Source organism: Dermacentor andersoni, chromosome 7 (genome assembly GCF_023375885.2).
Source record: "Dermacentor andersoni chromosome 7, qqDerAnde1_hic_scaffold, whole genome shotgun sequence".
Lineage (NCBI taxonomy): Eukaryota > Metazoa > Arthropoda > Arachnida > Ixodida > Ixodidae > Dermacentor > Dermacentor andersoni.
In genome coordinates, this window is record NC_092820.1 from 177,668,827 (window position 1) to 177,684,393 (window position 15,567).

Below are 15,567 nucleotides of genomic sequence, written 5' to 3' on the forward strand. Positions count from 1 at the left end.
AGAAGGTAATAATTATGACAAAAAGGAGACTGTGTGCACTATAATCGGTTAAAAAGAAGGCAACAGACACCAAGGACAGGAATGTCTGACTGCGTTTGCTGGCTTCTTATGACTTAACAAAAATTTTGCAATCTGCTTCCTTTCTTCTCGTTCATTATTATCAGTTAAATAATATTTGGGTATGAGAAATTAAGCACTGGGAAAGAAAATTTATTTTAAATTGTTATAACAATGCACAATACCTGGTATGGTCTTCTAATGATGACTATAGCTGATAAAGATGGATTATGTATAAGTTGAAACTGTAACAATATAGTGTATAATCATGGTTTCATAACGGTGTGACATGCCTTGAAGTGCTTCTTGCTACAAGTAAAACATATTTCCTATTTCAACAAACCAATGCTGAAGTGAAACATTGTGTGGCACTACAATTGTTTTGTGACAATACGGCATGAAAAATATTTGCCTGAGAAAAAAAAGTAAGACTTTGAAATCATTACGTGAAGCATTTGCTTTGGTCTTTTAATGAATGCATTGAAGATGTATAACCTACATATTGAATGTGATAGTAGAAATGGAATTGTTTTATATTTTGAATATAAAAGTGTAAAAGCTGTTTGTGCACTAATTAACGAGAAATACAAGGTATCATAAGAATTAAGTGCCAAAGAGCAGTCTATAGTATTGTATCACTTGTGCAGTTATGTGTAGCACAGGAAGAAAGTCCGGAAATCCTGATGACGATGTGGAGTACTTGTAAAGCCTTGCCATTACGAGCTTGAAAATGGAAAATGTGTTTAATGAAAAGTAAAAAATATATATGCTGAGGTATGTGTTAAAGGTATTTTATATGCTACTATGAAGTGATGTGTCCATACTAATATTTACTAAGTACCATTTCAGCAGAAATCAAACACAGGAAAAAGAATTTATTTTTAAGGAATGTGTAAATGAGGAGCTTAAAATAAGTGTTAGGGTGTATAACTACAAAATTAATTTTATATTCAACATGATCACTTAAAAAAAAACTTTAATTTCCAAAGAACTGTTGATGTAAGAATCAGTGGAGCTAGTTGTAAATGTATTGGCTGAGTGAGGCATCAAAAGGCAGAGCATTGCTTAGTGGTTTGTGTTGATCAGTGATCTAAGAAGTAAAAGAGGACTGTTACTTTAGATACCCGAATTTTGGTAATAAGTAGCTTGAGGGAATTTTGCACGAGCAATAAGAGGCGAGGCGTATAGCTTCAATATGTGTGGTATCGCCTCTAATGTGGCGATATGTCAGGTGGTGCGTCAACGTGGTTTATGCACGGAAAGAGGGGGGGGGGGGGGGGCAAGAGTAAGCCAGTTGCATTAGTTGCCTTTATGTGTATTGCTTGGCTAAGTATACGAGTGTTGAAGACGATGTACTGAAACTTGGTGTCTTCTGGTAATATGCTTGATGTCATATTGCCCTTTATATGGAGATCAGTGGCTATGATGAATGACCAAAGGGTATTAGTTTTGTGTATCATTTTTCTTTTAGAGACTTTATTTCTGCGTTTAATAGACTAAGCCTTGTGGCAGAAAAGGGGCGCCCTATTATGCATGGTACCTTTATGCATGCTACTTGGCCAAGCTAGGTTAAGATTATGCATATCCAAACGCGGCCTCTCCATCCGACTGCCAGGCCTGAACTGGTGGGAAACTAAGAGAGCAAGGCGCATGAACACTCCATCGCACTCTTTCCCTCACCTGGAGAGAGAGGACACTTGCGACTGGCTCACACTTGCGCTGCATCTACTTCATGCAAAAAAAAAAATGACCTGCTTTAAAGGGCGTGTGTGATGAACTGACAATTGCTGAATCGGTTAACATGGTAGTCTCGCAACCCGAAAGCAATTTTTATTTTCATGCAGCTTAGGTTTCTTCATACGGCAACACCCTCACGAGTGAGGCAATACAAGCTTTGCTTGAAAAACTGAAAAATGGGGCTACCTTATAAGGCTAGAGCAAGGAGTACTTGCAGATGTTTAAAGTGTATTACAAAGGGTTTAGGCAAAGCACCTTAGCTCGCAATTTGCATGCAACAATTGAATTGAAGTTGAAGTTTTCATACATACTGTGCAACTGCAAAGAACATTGAGTGAGTTATCCTGACCAGACAAGAATAGGCTGTTAATTAAAATCTAGGTTTCATTTTATATGCACGATTAATCTATTAGCCATGTGCATACAATTAAATACTGTCAGTGATGTTGAATTTAGATAATATAGCATGTTGAGCTGAGGGTTCAGGAGAGTTGCAATATGGGCTTGTTGATAATGCATCTTCAAAGAGTGTATGGTAACACAATTAAAAGACGGGACGAAAGAAGACACACAGCGCTGTGTGTGTCCCTGTGTGTCTCCTTTTGTCCCGTCTTTTAATCGCGCTACCGTACATCCCTAGAGGGTTCAGTTTCAGTAAGCATTAATGTAACTTAAAAATGCAACACTCGACTTTAATCTGGCAAAATGCAGTACATTTGGTACTTTTAATAGTGTGCAGCAATGCAGTCAAGGAGATTGTGCTACCAGATAACAAAAATATATATAAAAAGAAGTTGCTGTTGGAGTTGTAACATAGCCCTGCGCTTGTATGTGAATAATCAGCACTAAAGAGCTGCCTATTTTGTATTCTTTAGGCATTGTTAAATGTTGACATTCTCTAGTTTTGTTGACAGTGTAGGAACAGAAGGCCCACAAATTATTACCATTTATTAAACAGATGACTGCATTGATGTCGCGGCTACCATCGTCGAGCCTATATGCCCGATAGTGCTAGCTCAGTCTCTTCTTCCACCGTGGGACTCTATGAGTACTGCCCACTGCATGGCTCCCCTCCTAGCAATGAAGGCACTGCCATTGAGCGGTTTTAAGTTGTGGAGATATCACTGCCAAAGTCTAGATGAGCTGGCTTCAAGCGGTTGATAGAAATTCTCTTCTCTTCCGCTGACAAGAAGTGTGAAAAACTTGGCGTCATGCTTGAGGACTTCGAAGGGACCATCATAAGGTGCTGGTAAAGGAGCACGAGTAGCGTCGTGACGGATAAATGCGTGACTGCTATGAAGTAAAGATGGGCTCATGTAAACATTTCTGCGGTCGTTATGAAGCGGCGGTGGTATGACAGTGGCCATGGTAATGCTAAAGGCGGTTGGCATAAGATTGCAGATCAGCAGATGACGATTCCAAGGTGAAGAAGTCGCCGGGTACATGGAAGTATCATGCCAAAAATGAGTTCTGCCGAGGAACACAGTGCATCTGCTTTCAGAGCTATGCGAAGACCTAGTAGAACCAAATGCACGCACTCTGTCCATGGAAGCATGGAGTCATCAAAGTACTGCTTTTAGTTGATGATGGAAGTGTTCTACCGTGTCATTGGAACTTGGGTGACAAGCTGTTCGTATGTGCGTTACACCCAGAAGATGGGAGAGAGCCTGGAAGAGGCACGAGTCAAATTGTCTTTCTCTGCCAAGAAATTCTGGTATTTAAGATGGCCTGGGCTACGGACTCTGCAGTAATAATGTGAGAGACTGGCATTGCTTCGGGACAGCGTGTGAAGCAGTCAATACAAGTGAGTATGTATAGTCGATTTGAGGATGGTGGTAGCGGACCAACATTATCGACGTAAACATGGCCAAAACGAACGTCTGGTAGTGGAAAATGATTAGGCGCGCCCATAGTGTGTTGACTGACCTTGGCGTGTTGGCACTGTATGCATGCCCAAGCCCAGCAATGGATGTCTGCATTCATACACGGCCTCAGATAGCGGGAAGTGACCAGACATTGTGTGGCACGTACTCCAGGGTGCAATAAGGAGTATAGTGTGTCAAAAACTTGCTGCTGAGACTGTTGTGGAACGTACGGTTGAGAATGACCTGTAGACACGTCGCATATCACTGTGACGTTGCAGCCAGGCAGTAAGATACCTTCAAAGCGCAGATAATCGTTGGTAAGTCAATGCTGGAACAGTTAACTTGGCTTGCATTCATATGAATTCATGACAGAGCATCAGCGAAAGGATTATCGGCACCACTGATATGCCGAATATCAGTAGTGAATTCGGAGATATATGCAAGCTGGCGAATTTCGCGGGGAGTGTGCGAGGAACTGCTGGAGCTAATAGCATAAATGAGTAGTTTGTGGTGAGTGAGAATAAAGAACTGATGCCCTTCGGGATGCTGAAAGAAGTGGCGGACTGCGAGGTAGAGTCCTAGCAATATGCGACCGAAAGTGCTGTAGCAGGTTTATTGCGGTGTCAGCTTCCTTGAAAAGAAAGCTATAGGCTGCCATGTCTTGCCAACCAGCTGTTGAAACACTGCGCCAACAGCTATGTCGGAGGCATCTACCATAACGGACATTGGAGCATCTGGCTGTGGGTGTGCGAGTAGAGTAGTGGTAACAAGGGCGCTCTTGGCAGAGGTAAAAGCAGATTCAGCAGCATTAGTCCATGATATAGGCATGCTAGCTCGTGGTGTGCCAGAGTGTAAAACATGCAGAGGCTGTGACTAATGAAACAGCGATAGTAATTGAGGAGAGCCAGAAGTGGCCAGACATTGTGTGGCCACTTCTGCAATTGCTTGGTGGAAGACGGACGTGCGAAATATTTAATGGCTTGGACACTGGATGGGGAATGGGTTGGATACTATACTCGTCTACTTGATGGCCCAGGAAATTGAGAGAAGCAACGCCAAACTCTCTTATTGAGATGTTTACAACGAGACCATATTGACGGAGGCGTTCAAACACCTTACATAGGGCAGATTTACTTTTCACAGCAGAGAGACTGAATACGAGAATGTAGTCTAAACAGACGAAGCAACAAGTCAGGTCACGGAGTACTTGATCGACGAACCGCTGAAATGTTTCAGTGGCATTACGAAGGCCCAATTGCATGCGCACATTCAAACATGCCAAAAGGGGTAATGATTGTAGTGTTAGGATTGTCGAAGGCACAACAGGAATCTGATCGTAGACGTTGACTAGATCCGTACTAGATCCACCTTGCTAAATATGCAGCATTATGAAGCGATGTGGTGAAATTGTGGATTTGAGGTATAATAGGTACCTATCAGGAATCGTCATTTTGTTTAAGGCGCGGTAATCGTCACGCGATCACCAATGATCTGTCTTCTTGGGCACCATGTGTAAAAAACAGATGACCAAGGGCTAGCAGAAGGATGAACTAAGCCCAACTTGAACATGTGTTTGAATTCTTGCTTTGCAATTTTCAGATGGTCTGGTGCTATAAGGCAAGGTCAAGCATATGCTGGTGGTCCTTTAGTCGCAATGTGGTGAATGATGTGCACTATTGGACGATCTGGCGTGGGTGGTTTGAATAGCTCTGGAAATTCTAGCAGAATGGTGGACAACAGTTTCGGTACGTGGGTGTGTGCTTTTACGAGACACAAAGGTGATGCAGACACGGTGATATCTTGTACAGACAGGTTCGTTGAGTAAAAAAAAGCAGCAATTGCGAAGGTCAACGAGAAAGTTAAACTTGCAAAGAAAATCGGTGGCGATGGTCAGCCCGTGGACGACAGCAACAATGAACAGTGAATAGCCATCGAAAAGGATCTGCACCCGTGTCTGCAACATAGAAGAGACAGCTTGACGTAGAGCCAGTAGCACTAGCCGTCCTCAGTGACTGGCCAAACTGTTTCCTGGAAAGTTAAAAGCGAATAGCACTGCCGTGCGCGAGTGCCATATCTGGCGTGACATGTTTTTGTCATGCGAGCGATGCCGCTCCTGATCGTTAATTGCTCAAAAGCGCAAGGCAGCCAACTGGTCAGTTTGGTCCTCCAGTTGCACAGCAGGGTACGTCCTTGAACTGTCGGTTCGTCTAAGTGCTGCTGTAACTAGGGTTGTGTCGCAAAGGTCAACAGTGGGTATCACAGGATAGAAATAATCCATCCTGCGATATCGCACACAAAAGACTAGAGCCTCTCTTATGTCCTTTATTTCATTTGGTGTGTTTTTTTTTTTGTTTTTTTTTCTGTGCAGTCGTATTGGTAAAGCTTTATCCTTCGCATAAGAGCTCGGCCCATTTCTGATGAGTTCACAGGAGGCTAAAGTTTAATAATGGATTGTAGTAGTCTAAACCACGCAATGTTTTCGGGACATCTTGATTATGTGTAACTTAATGCACAAGCCGCTCAACCTGTGTGACACGACTGTGGTATGAAATTTCAGCAGGGTAGGCTGACCTGATGTTTGCGGATCTTGAACTTGTTTAGCAGCAATGCAATAGTACTTGTACAACTTAGACATTTAAATAATGCAAAAATCTGCTTTTTCCGAAGTGTGCACTTGAAAATGTCAAGAGTACTGCTAAGGTAAATATTTCAGGGTACGAAATTCTTTGCAAGCTGTTTCTTAGTATAGTACAAAAGATTTTAGGGTATAGGTTTCTTGGAAATGACTGGCGCAGACATTGGAAGATTGCTGTGCATCAAATCAGATGTCAGCTTGAGAAGATCAGATGGAAGTTCAACTACTTCATTTGTGAAGAGAAATAAAGAAAAGTGGTGTGGAATAGGGGCAGGTGTTAGGGGAGAAGGGAGCCTGCCATTGAAAATTATTGGGCAATGCTCCAGTGTCTGCTTTTAAGTTGCGTGATGGAATGGGACTGAAGGATGTCAGTGTTAACACATGTGGCATAAACTGAGGTGTACGTCTGCAACACAGAATGCGTAAACCGCTCCCTTTTCAGTACACACACATTCGCATGAAAATCACAGACAACAACAGGGGTAGTGTCATCACAGATAATTCACAAAGTGAGTAGCCATGAACCTTGCGGGACTATGAGCAATTGCATTTTTTGCTTGCTCATGGGAGTATGAGCCATTGATGACAGTTTTTGTTCACCGAGAACAAAAATGAATAGAACCCTAGCCATGTACAGCTTCGCTGTAAAGATAGAGCTGGGCAGGCCATGTACTCTAAAAAAAAAAAGTTTACACCCTTTGGGGTGTATATCTGCCACAACAATAATCATCTGTCTTGTCTGCATTTAAAACACTGCTCATTGCTTTCCTGTCGAAAATGCTCCGTCATGCTGATAACGTGCATGCGGTTCATGACTTAAAAGTACCGGGCTCGCAGCATTAAAAGGAAAATGCAGGCAAGAAATGATTATCATTGTGTGGCAAATATACACCCCAAGGGTGTAACTGTTAAGAGAGTGTATTGCACAGGGTAGATAACTGGTGGACCATTAGTTGCGGATTGGGTGCCAAGGGAAGGGAAGCACAGTTGAGGATTGCAGATGATTGGGTGGGGTGATGAGTGGATAAACTTCATTGTGGGAGCCAAGTTTCTAATGCCCAAATGTGGGTGGCCACCCTATTCTAGGTAGCAGTGGCATGGTGCTATCTGTTAACCAGCCAAAATTGGTAAATTTGCAGGAGCAAGTTGGAATCTGGTATCGCAAGACAGGAGTAACACAGGGAGAGGCCTTCATCCTGTAGTGGACATTATATATTGGCTGATGATGGTTAGTATTTATATTGTGCCACATTCATTTCTGCTCACTTGGAACTTGTTGGTTTAATAAAGAGTTATTTCAAAAAAATTCTTCTCTGGTGTTTTCCTTCATGCATGCGTGGCATGTGTGCAGAAAATCCAGCTGCCACTATGCTGCCTCGGATTTTCACAAAGCTTGCTTCAGTGCAAACTTGGTCTTTCATAAAACATGGGATGTATTTTCCACCTGTACCATACATATGCGATCTGCCACAAAAGAGAGTGGAACAAGGATTTGTGGAGGGGGGAAAAAAAATTGTGGCCGTGACCTGGCCTACAAGCAAAATCCTTACCTTGGAAGTGCCTTCCTTGTGGAATCCCATGTCCTGTAGACCTGTGTGGCTAAATATGCACTGCTAAGCATGGCAAGAAAAGTTTTGCACATCAAACTTTTTTTATTCCACAACAGTTGAAGCCCTGCGTTTACTTCCAGCACACGCACACATTGGGATCCTTGTCAAGTATGTCGTCCAGCTCCTTGTAGCTCATGCCTGTTAAAAATGAAGTCTCACGTTTTATGCGAACGCCTGAAAGGCCTTCAATAGTTTCACAATGCGAGCACTAGTGCAGAAAGCATCACACTTTTTAACCAATGTGGCACAGATTTGTTGCCTCGAGCATGTCTTGCCTAAATTTTTGCCTGAACATGTATTCTAAGAAAAGTTCTAAACTGTGTTCCACCACTGAATGGCCTTGGAAGCCATTCGCAGACAAATGAAACAAAGCTTCTCAGCCCAAGTAAACTTCTGCTAAAGACCCCCCTATTGGCTCAGTTTCATTGTTTTCCATTTGAGGATACCATACCACATAGTTTTTCACTATAACACATAGAGGAAAATCTGGCGCTACTATCTGTGGGAGTTTTCGAACGGGCACTGTGCTATAATGGGAATGACTGTGTGTCTGCGAGGCTTGTATTGGCTGATGTAAGAAGCTTCGCCTAAAACGTGGATGTGGCTACACAAATAATGAATTTTTAAACGCAAAATCTTCATAAAAGGTTCTCATTCACGCATATTGCATCTTCCAGTGACGACGAGCAAAATGAGAAGGTGAAAGCAGGAGCCAATGCTTCGACAAGCTCTTCTTCAAGGCAACATATGCTTCCCTCGCCATGGTATATGTAGGTGGGGTTCTTCTAAAGGGGACAGGGCAGGGCATAAGTAGGGTGAGTACAGCAACAAGCGAAGGTGTGTTGGCATGTCAAATTGAGAATGAAGGAGTGCTGTGCGCAAGGCCAAGGATCCGGTCATCTGTCAATTGCATGTCAACACCCGTGTGTCGGCCAAGGATCCGGTCATCTGTCAATTGCATGTCAACACCCGTGTGTCGGCCGGCGTGCACAGCAGGTTTCTATCGCCCGTTTCACTGGTGGTCGTAGGCTATCATGTCTCCGAAAGAGATAATAGAAGGAGCGGCAGAAACTGGTGCTCATTAGGTACTGAAATCGTATAAATAAATAATGGGGGGGGGGGGGGGAAACAACGAAAAAAAAAAAAAACCAAACTAAGTGTTGTTGCCTATAGCTTGAAATTTTGCATAGCGAATAGATTCTAAAACTCCCTTTGAAACGTTTCAAAGGGAGCTTTAGAATGTATTTGCTATGCTAAATTTCAAGCTTTCGTTCTTTCAGTTTTCCCCCCTTTATTTATTCATACCATTTCAGTATTTTTTTTTTTTTAATAAGCGCCGGTTTTTGCTGCTCTTTCTGTTATCTCTTTCAGAGACATGATAGCCTACGACCACCAGTGAAACGGGTAATAGAGGGCTGCTGTGCACGCCGGCTGACACACGGGCGTTGACACGTGATTGACAGACAGCCGGGTCCCTGGCCTTGCGCACAGCACTCCTTCATTCTCGATTCGACACTCTAACACACCTACCCTCGTTGCCGCACCCATCCGCCTTACGCCCTCTCCCCTTTAAAAGAATCCCACCTACATATACCGTGGCGAGGAAAGCATATGTTGCCTTGAAGAAGACATGTCCACTTGTCGAAGCATTGGCTCCTGCGTTCACCTTGTTCTGGTTTTGCTGAACGTATTAAATTCACATCTCCTGCCTTCCCTTATCTTCCAGTGACGTTTACTCACCTACAGTGCATACTTAGCGAAGAAAAGAACAGACAGACTGTTCAAAAGCAAGCACAAATCTTGTCTGTCCTCCAACTTTAGTGGCTCGCTGATACTTCTTAAGTTCCACAAAATTGTACATGCAATGGCAAGCTCTCGGAACTAGACAAAACGTGTTAATGTTATAGTAAAGCTAGAACAGGTTTTCATGTGCTGTTTTAGTAGAAAATTGATCATTGTGACAGACGGAAGGAACGGTGTTTGCCAGGCACGTCTTCAAGGTGTCCTGGCTCTCCAAGAACAATGCCGATCCGAAGTCTCAATATACCGGCATTCCCATGCATACCACAGTGCAGCAGCGCCAATTTCCCTCTAGGTAATATAGCGAGAAACTCTGTGCCATTCCAGTTGGCAAGAGCATTTGATTTGTTTTGAGCCCAAGTCCTTTTGCCAATTGCTTGGGGTAGCAAGGTTCACCCAAATTGCACTGAGGCAAGTGGGAGTTCACAGAATGTTGGGTTCTCATGAGAACTGAATGAAAATTTTTTTTTTTTTTTTTCAAACCGAACTCTCGCAACGTTCCTCTGTCCCTTCCCATTAATACTTCCTCTGGTTCATAATTATGTTATCTACACATGGGCACACAAGCATGCTCTATAGTCTTAACTAGGCTTCAGTGTTCCAAGTGAACATGTAGAATGCTCGTTCAGAAGAGTGTTAGTAGAATAGCACATCTTTGCACTTTGAACCACTGCACCATGGAGGCTTCGCCTAGTGCTGCAGTCTACCTAGAGCCAATTTTGATTTATATAAATGTAGTAAACATCACATGCAATGCAATTGAAATGGGAACGAACTGAAAGATTGGGGATCAAGCAAAAGGGATGTGTCGCTGGAGCCAACATTTTGATACTGGGACTTGGCTACAAATGCTATTCACACCCTCGCTAATCCCCTCTCTCAAATTATGTTGTGTACCCCCACTACAGCTCTTCGGCGTTAAGTGTACCCTATAATAGGTGGCGTTAAAATGTTGCCTCCAGCCTCTGATGCTTCCCTTGTTCACCCACTGCTCGGTGCATCAAATTCAATTTCCAAGTAAATTGGCATGCTTTAAACTTCTTACGAGCAATGAAAAACAACGCTAAACAACAGGACGAGTGAAGAGACACGGCACTGTATTTTATTGCTCGTAATCGTGAACCAACCAGCCCAAATGCATACTCTTCTGCAGTTTAAAATTCTTATTTATTCCTGATGCTGCCTATAAATCTGAAAATTAATACGACTTGCACCATGCTAATTAGGATAATGCATTCCTTGGGCTGCACAGCCAGAGAGATCGAAGTTATTGAATTTCTGCATAAATGGAACAAATGCTCAGCCTTTTTGCACATACACATCTGGAGATGAGATGTGAGCAAAACTAGCAGTTTCTAGGGTTTACTATGCAGTCTATCGTATAAATACCAACAATAACATTTTTTTGTGAACTTTATAGTAGACCGGTTTACAGACTTTTCACATTCACAAATTATCTTGAGTGCAGCCAGGGGTGTGCACTGGTGGCCAGACGAGCATAAGTGACAGTAACTTAGTCTCGAGGCACTGAAAGCGGAGGCATTTTATCTGCACTTGCCAGTGCTGTTGGCTAGAACATGTTATGTGCATTCTTGTGCCAGTGATGCGGCACACAAGTAGAGCGGACCTGAAAAACTGCTCTGCTCACCTGTCTTCGCACATATGTCGTCATAGCTGTGTGCTCCATCAAAGTACTTGGCAACAGATTTGCTCTTGGAAGTGCTGTCTGCTGCCCGCTTCAGGTCTATCGGATACTTGTGCAGACGACGGAGAAGGCTCTTCATGACGCCGTACTGTACAAGCTTTCTGGTAAATATGTGAAAAAACTGCTGTCACTTACTGGAGCATGCAACTGTTTCACATGCATGAGTGACTGAATTCGAGACACTCTGAATCTAGGCTGCAAAAAGGCTGGGGATCACGGAAGCAACATAGACAAGTGCACTCTGTTTTGTCCCGTATATTTGGCTGCGTTACAGTTCTGGTAATCAATCGTGCACCAGCTAGCTCGGGAACGTGTTATATTGAATGCGTGCAATCTTTATTCGTGGGCATAAATCGTGCACTGCACTTGCAGCAGACCTCTAGTTGGCACACATACCAAGGATGCTTGCAGCTCTGGTACAAGAGCCTGGTGCCACACGACATCTCACAGCTTCAGATGCACCAGAGACTCAAAAGAATGCCAACTGCGCATTCATAACAGAGACTGTCAAGGAGTTGAAAGCTTGCTTTCAGGTATGGTACAAAACACTTGTTAGCTTCCAATGGAATTGGGGTGACAAAAAAAATGGGATGGCTTTAGGAACAAACAATTTTGTCCATTTCATCAATTTGATAACAATTAAGGTGACTGAAATATAATGAACCTTTCGATATGGCTTTATAGATTTAGTACAAGTTTCCTGGCATTTGATTCAGCAGAGATAAAAGCGGTCATGGAGGCATACTATAGTTTAGGTGTAGAGAAAGCGTAGAAGTATCTTAATAAATAATGTCTACAATGATGCCATAGTTGCCTTAATTCTTAACGAGTGGGAAAGTATTAGTTAAATAACTTGGCAACCTGCAGTTTGCAGGTGACATCCTGTTCAGCAATACTGTTGATGTGCAACAAATGATTGGATTAATACGACTAAGGCAAGAGAATGAGAATCTGCGACTGTCAATCGGCTTCTAGAATCTTGCATGTGCAATATTTGTCTTGGCCTATTAGTCGCAGGTGGCCACGACCATGAGAAAGACATCTACAGAAGAATAAAGGTGGGTTGCAGCGCATACAGCAGTCGCTACCAAACGATCATCCTTGAGAATACAATCGTTGCATACTATTGCTGCTAACATATGGGGCAGAAAGTTAAAGGTTAGCAAAGAGGCCAGAGTAGAAGCTAAGGACTAACCGCACAATGAGCAGTGGAATAAAAAATGATTGGTGTAACATTATGGATTGGAGAGCAATGGGAAAGTCAACATTCCAGATCAAATTGGAAGAAAAAGGAAGTTGGACAGACCGTGTAATATCGTAAAGTAGGTAACTGGTGGTTTATAAGTAGCAGAAAAGGTGCCAAGGGAAGGGAAAAGAAGTTCAGGACAGTATAAAATAATGCCCAGGTCCAGACGAGCAAATTTAGTCTCTCTGAGGGCCAGGTTAAGCGACACTTCCTGTGGAGTGCACTTGCCCGTGAGTGCTTTTGGCTAACCCTCTTCGCTACCATGAAGTGTGGCCTCAACAGCCACTGCTCTAAAAATAAACATACTCGATCTCAAATGTTGTAAACACCCCATGCAATCTGATGAAAACTGCCATTCCTTGTCTGCTTGCCCTGGATATGATGTTGTCTTGGCTTGTAATGATCAATGATGTTAATGTGGTTGCAATGAATTACTTCATTTGCATCCATCGATGTTAATGTGATTGCAATGAATTACTTCATTTGCATCCAAACTTGTAGGTGGTGTCCACATCCACTCCCCAATGACTGAGCCCTGTGGGAATGTAGATCTTTAAGGATGTGCTTCTGCTGGCTCTGTGCGGTGAAAACGATTGTGGGAGCCGGAGATGCGTCATAAACATCGGGTTTTAGACAACACGTATCCTAAATGCTGTTAATGCTACTAGCATTCTTCGGGTACCTTGATGCTTGATTGTCTGTCTGCGCATCTTAGCTTTTTTCCCCTGAACTTGGGTCACTGGATAGTCCATTGTCTAATGGGGTACTTCTTCGGGCTGCTGTGCCGAGGATTCGAAACCGACCATCGGACCGACTGGGGTCACTGGGTATGTTTCACTATCCAATCAAATGTTACGATACCAACTTGGGAGCACTGGCTATGCACTACTCGGCCTGTGCTGCTCTTCGATTAATCTTTTGCACCAATGTGAGTCAGGGATATGTGCCACTAGGTAAGCACTGCAGTGAACCTTTTTGACGCCAACCTGACTGGTCATAGGCCACCGAGTATGGACTGGTCTTCAATGACCTTAAAATTTCTGTGGTGCTCAGTGGATTTGGACACTGGCCATGCACAGACTTGGTGCATGGCCATGTACCAAGTAAATATGTCAATCGGACAACTTACGCAAGGCATGCAGAAAAAGAACTGCATTAATTAAAGCACACCACAGGGTTTAAGCAACACCACAGAAACGGTCGCACGTCAAATGAACATTTCCGTGCCCGCCACGGTAGCTTTGCAGCTATGTCATTGCTCGAGGTCGTGGATTGGATTCTGACCACGGCAGCTGCATTTCGATGGGGGCGAAATAAAAAAACGCTCATGCACTTAGATTTAAGGACATGTTAAGGACACCATGGTGTCAAAATTTGGAATACGGAGTCTGCCACTATGGCGTGCCTCATAATTATATTGTGGTTTCGGCACATATAGCCCCATAATTCAATTAAACTTTACTACTTCTGCCACAGTGCGATGTGCCATGTGAAGAAATGCCAACACTCAACCCCTTGAGAGGTTATAAAAGATGGCGTGCAACAATGCCTTAAGCAAACACCTCTCCCTGTGTGTCCTGTGTGCTATGCACAGAAACAGCAGGAGTGCACACAAGGTAATGTTTAACGTCAACTCGGCTCTCTCGCGTTGAACTGAACGTTGAAGAAATGAAACATTCGTTGTCAACATCATCACTAATTATCGTCAATGAAAGCAAACAGCACAGACAGCTTCGCTTGCATCGATTCCCACTGTGCATGGGATCTGCATAATTTTTCCTTCATTCCTACTATCGGACATACTCGTCGATGGGCTTGTTGGATTCCTGGCCCAAACACTCCTGAGTGCGTCGGCATTCGGCGCGCGTCTTTGCCAACAGGCAATTAGGTTCACGGAGCGGGTGGATGACTGTAAGCGGTGGCATCCTGCAAGGGTGGTTGGCTCACCAGGTCTTTTTGAGAGTAAGCAGTGTTGTCCCAATTGCTTTTTGTGAGAAAAGCTGCGGCTTAGAAGGGTCATGGCCTCTCAACTCGTTTGGCCCCACTTGCTATTTTGTGGCCGAGGCTATTACATCCGAGGCACGAGCTCGCCGGTTCACGCAAGTAGACCGAACAAGAAGGTGCAGCCCATTTTTAAATCTATTTAGAACCCTTGGAACCATTCTTTATCTTATTGTGGCAGTTTGCATCGTATTTCAAGTGCCTATTCTATATCAAGTGTGAGGGTAATTACTTGTGATTAGAAATTTTCTATAATAAGTTATGCTTGAACAAGGCCGTCCGTCGTAAGCGGCGCTGCTCTCATGCATCTGCATCCAAATTGTTACATTTTTTTTTTTTTTCCATACCGCCTACCTTGGGTCAGCTTTTCAGCACTCTTGGGATGGGGGGGCAAAGGGGGTCAGGCGGAAATTTTGGGGGGGCAGCCGCCCCTGGGTACAACATTGATTTGCTTGGTGCGATCCATTTGCTAAAATTTTCATGGAAAGAACTCGCACCTTCAAAGGTCGAGAACTGCTATGTGCATGCCGGCTTTTCCTGCACCGTCGTCGGTGACCCTGATGATGACCAGCCAGACGATGACCGGACTTGCAGCTATCTGTACAAGGCTATTCATGAGATTGCTGGCCAAGAGGTAGAAGGCGACTTCGAGACATTCACGTCGGCTGATGCTGCTGCTCCCATGGTCACCCCAGCAACAAATGCAGAGATAATAATTGACACTGTTGGTGGCCCCAACAAGAACAAAGAGCCGGCGGACGAAGAGTCGCGTGAAGTGCCAACTGTGGTGCAGACGTGAGAGTACCTACACATGCTGCGAAATAAGGTTGAATGCATGGGCGGTGACCATGGCCTCTTGCAATGCTTGGTCAAATTAGAGTAGGGGTTGCTCGCAGCCGGTAAGAACATGA

General features: G+C 43.7%; 1 protein-coding gene across 5 annotated transcripts in view; it reads right to left on the minus strand.

The window, feature by feature from the left end:
• Positions 1-2,916: 2,916 nt before the first annotated feature.
• The window catches only part of Nprl2 (Nitrogen permease regulator-like 2), a 67,354-nt gene continuing 54,703 nt past the window's right edge, over positions 2,917-15,567 (minus strand). For 4 of the 5 annotated variants that reach the window (XM_050180457.3, XM_050180456.3, XM_050180460.3 and 1 more), the window contains 2 exons: positions 11,353-11,510; positions 2,917-8,042 (listed from right to left, as the gene is read on the minus strand). In XM_050180457.3, the coding sequence (XP_050036414.1) occupies positions 7,975-8,042; positions 11,353-11,510 (226 nt within the window). In that variant the 3' untranslated portion in view covers positions 2,917-7,974. The remainder of the gene's footprint in view (positions 8,043-11,352; positions 11,511-15,567) is intronic. The other variant, XR_011895886.1, reaches the window with a different exon arrangement.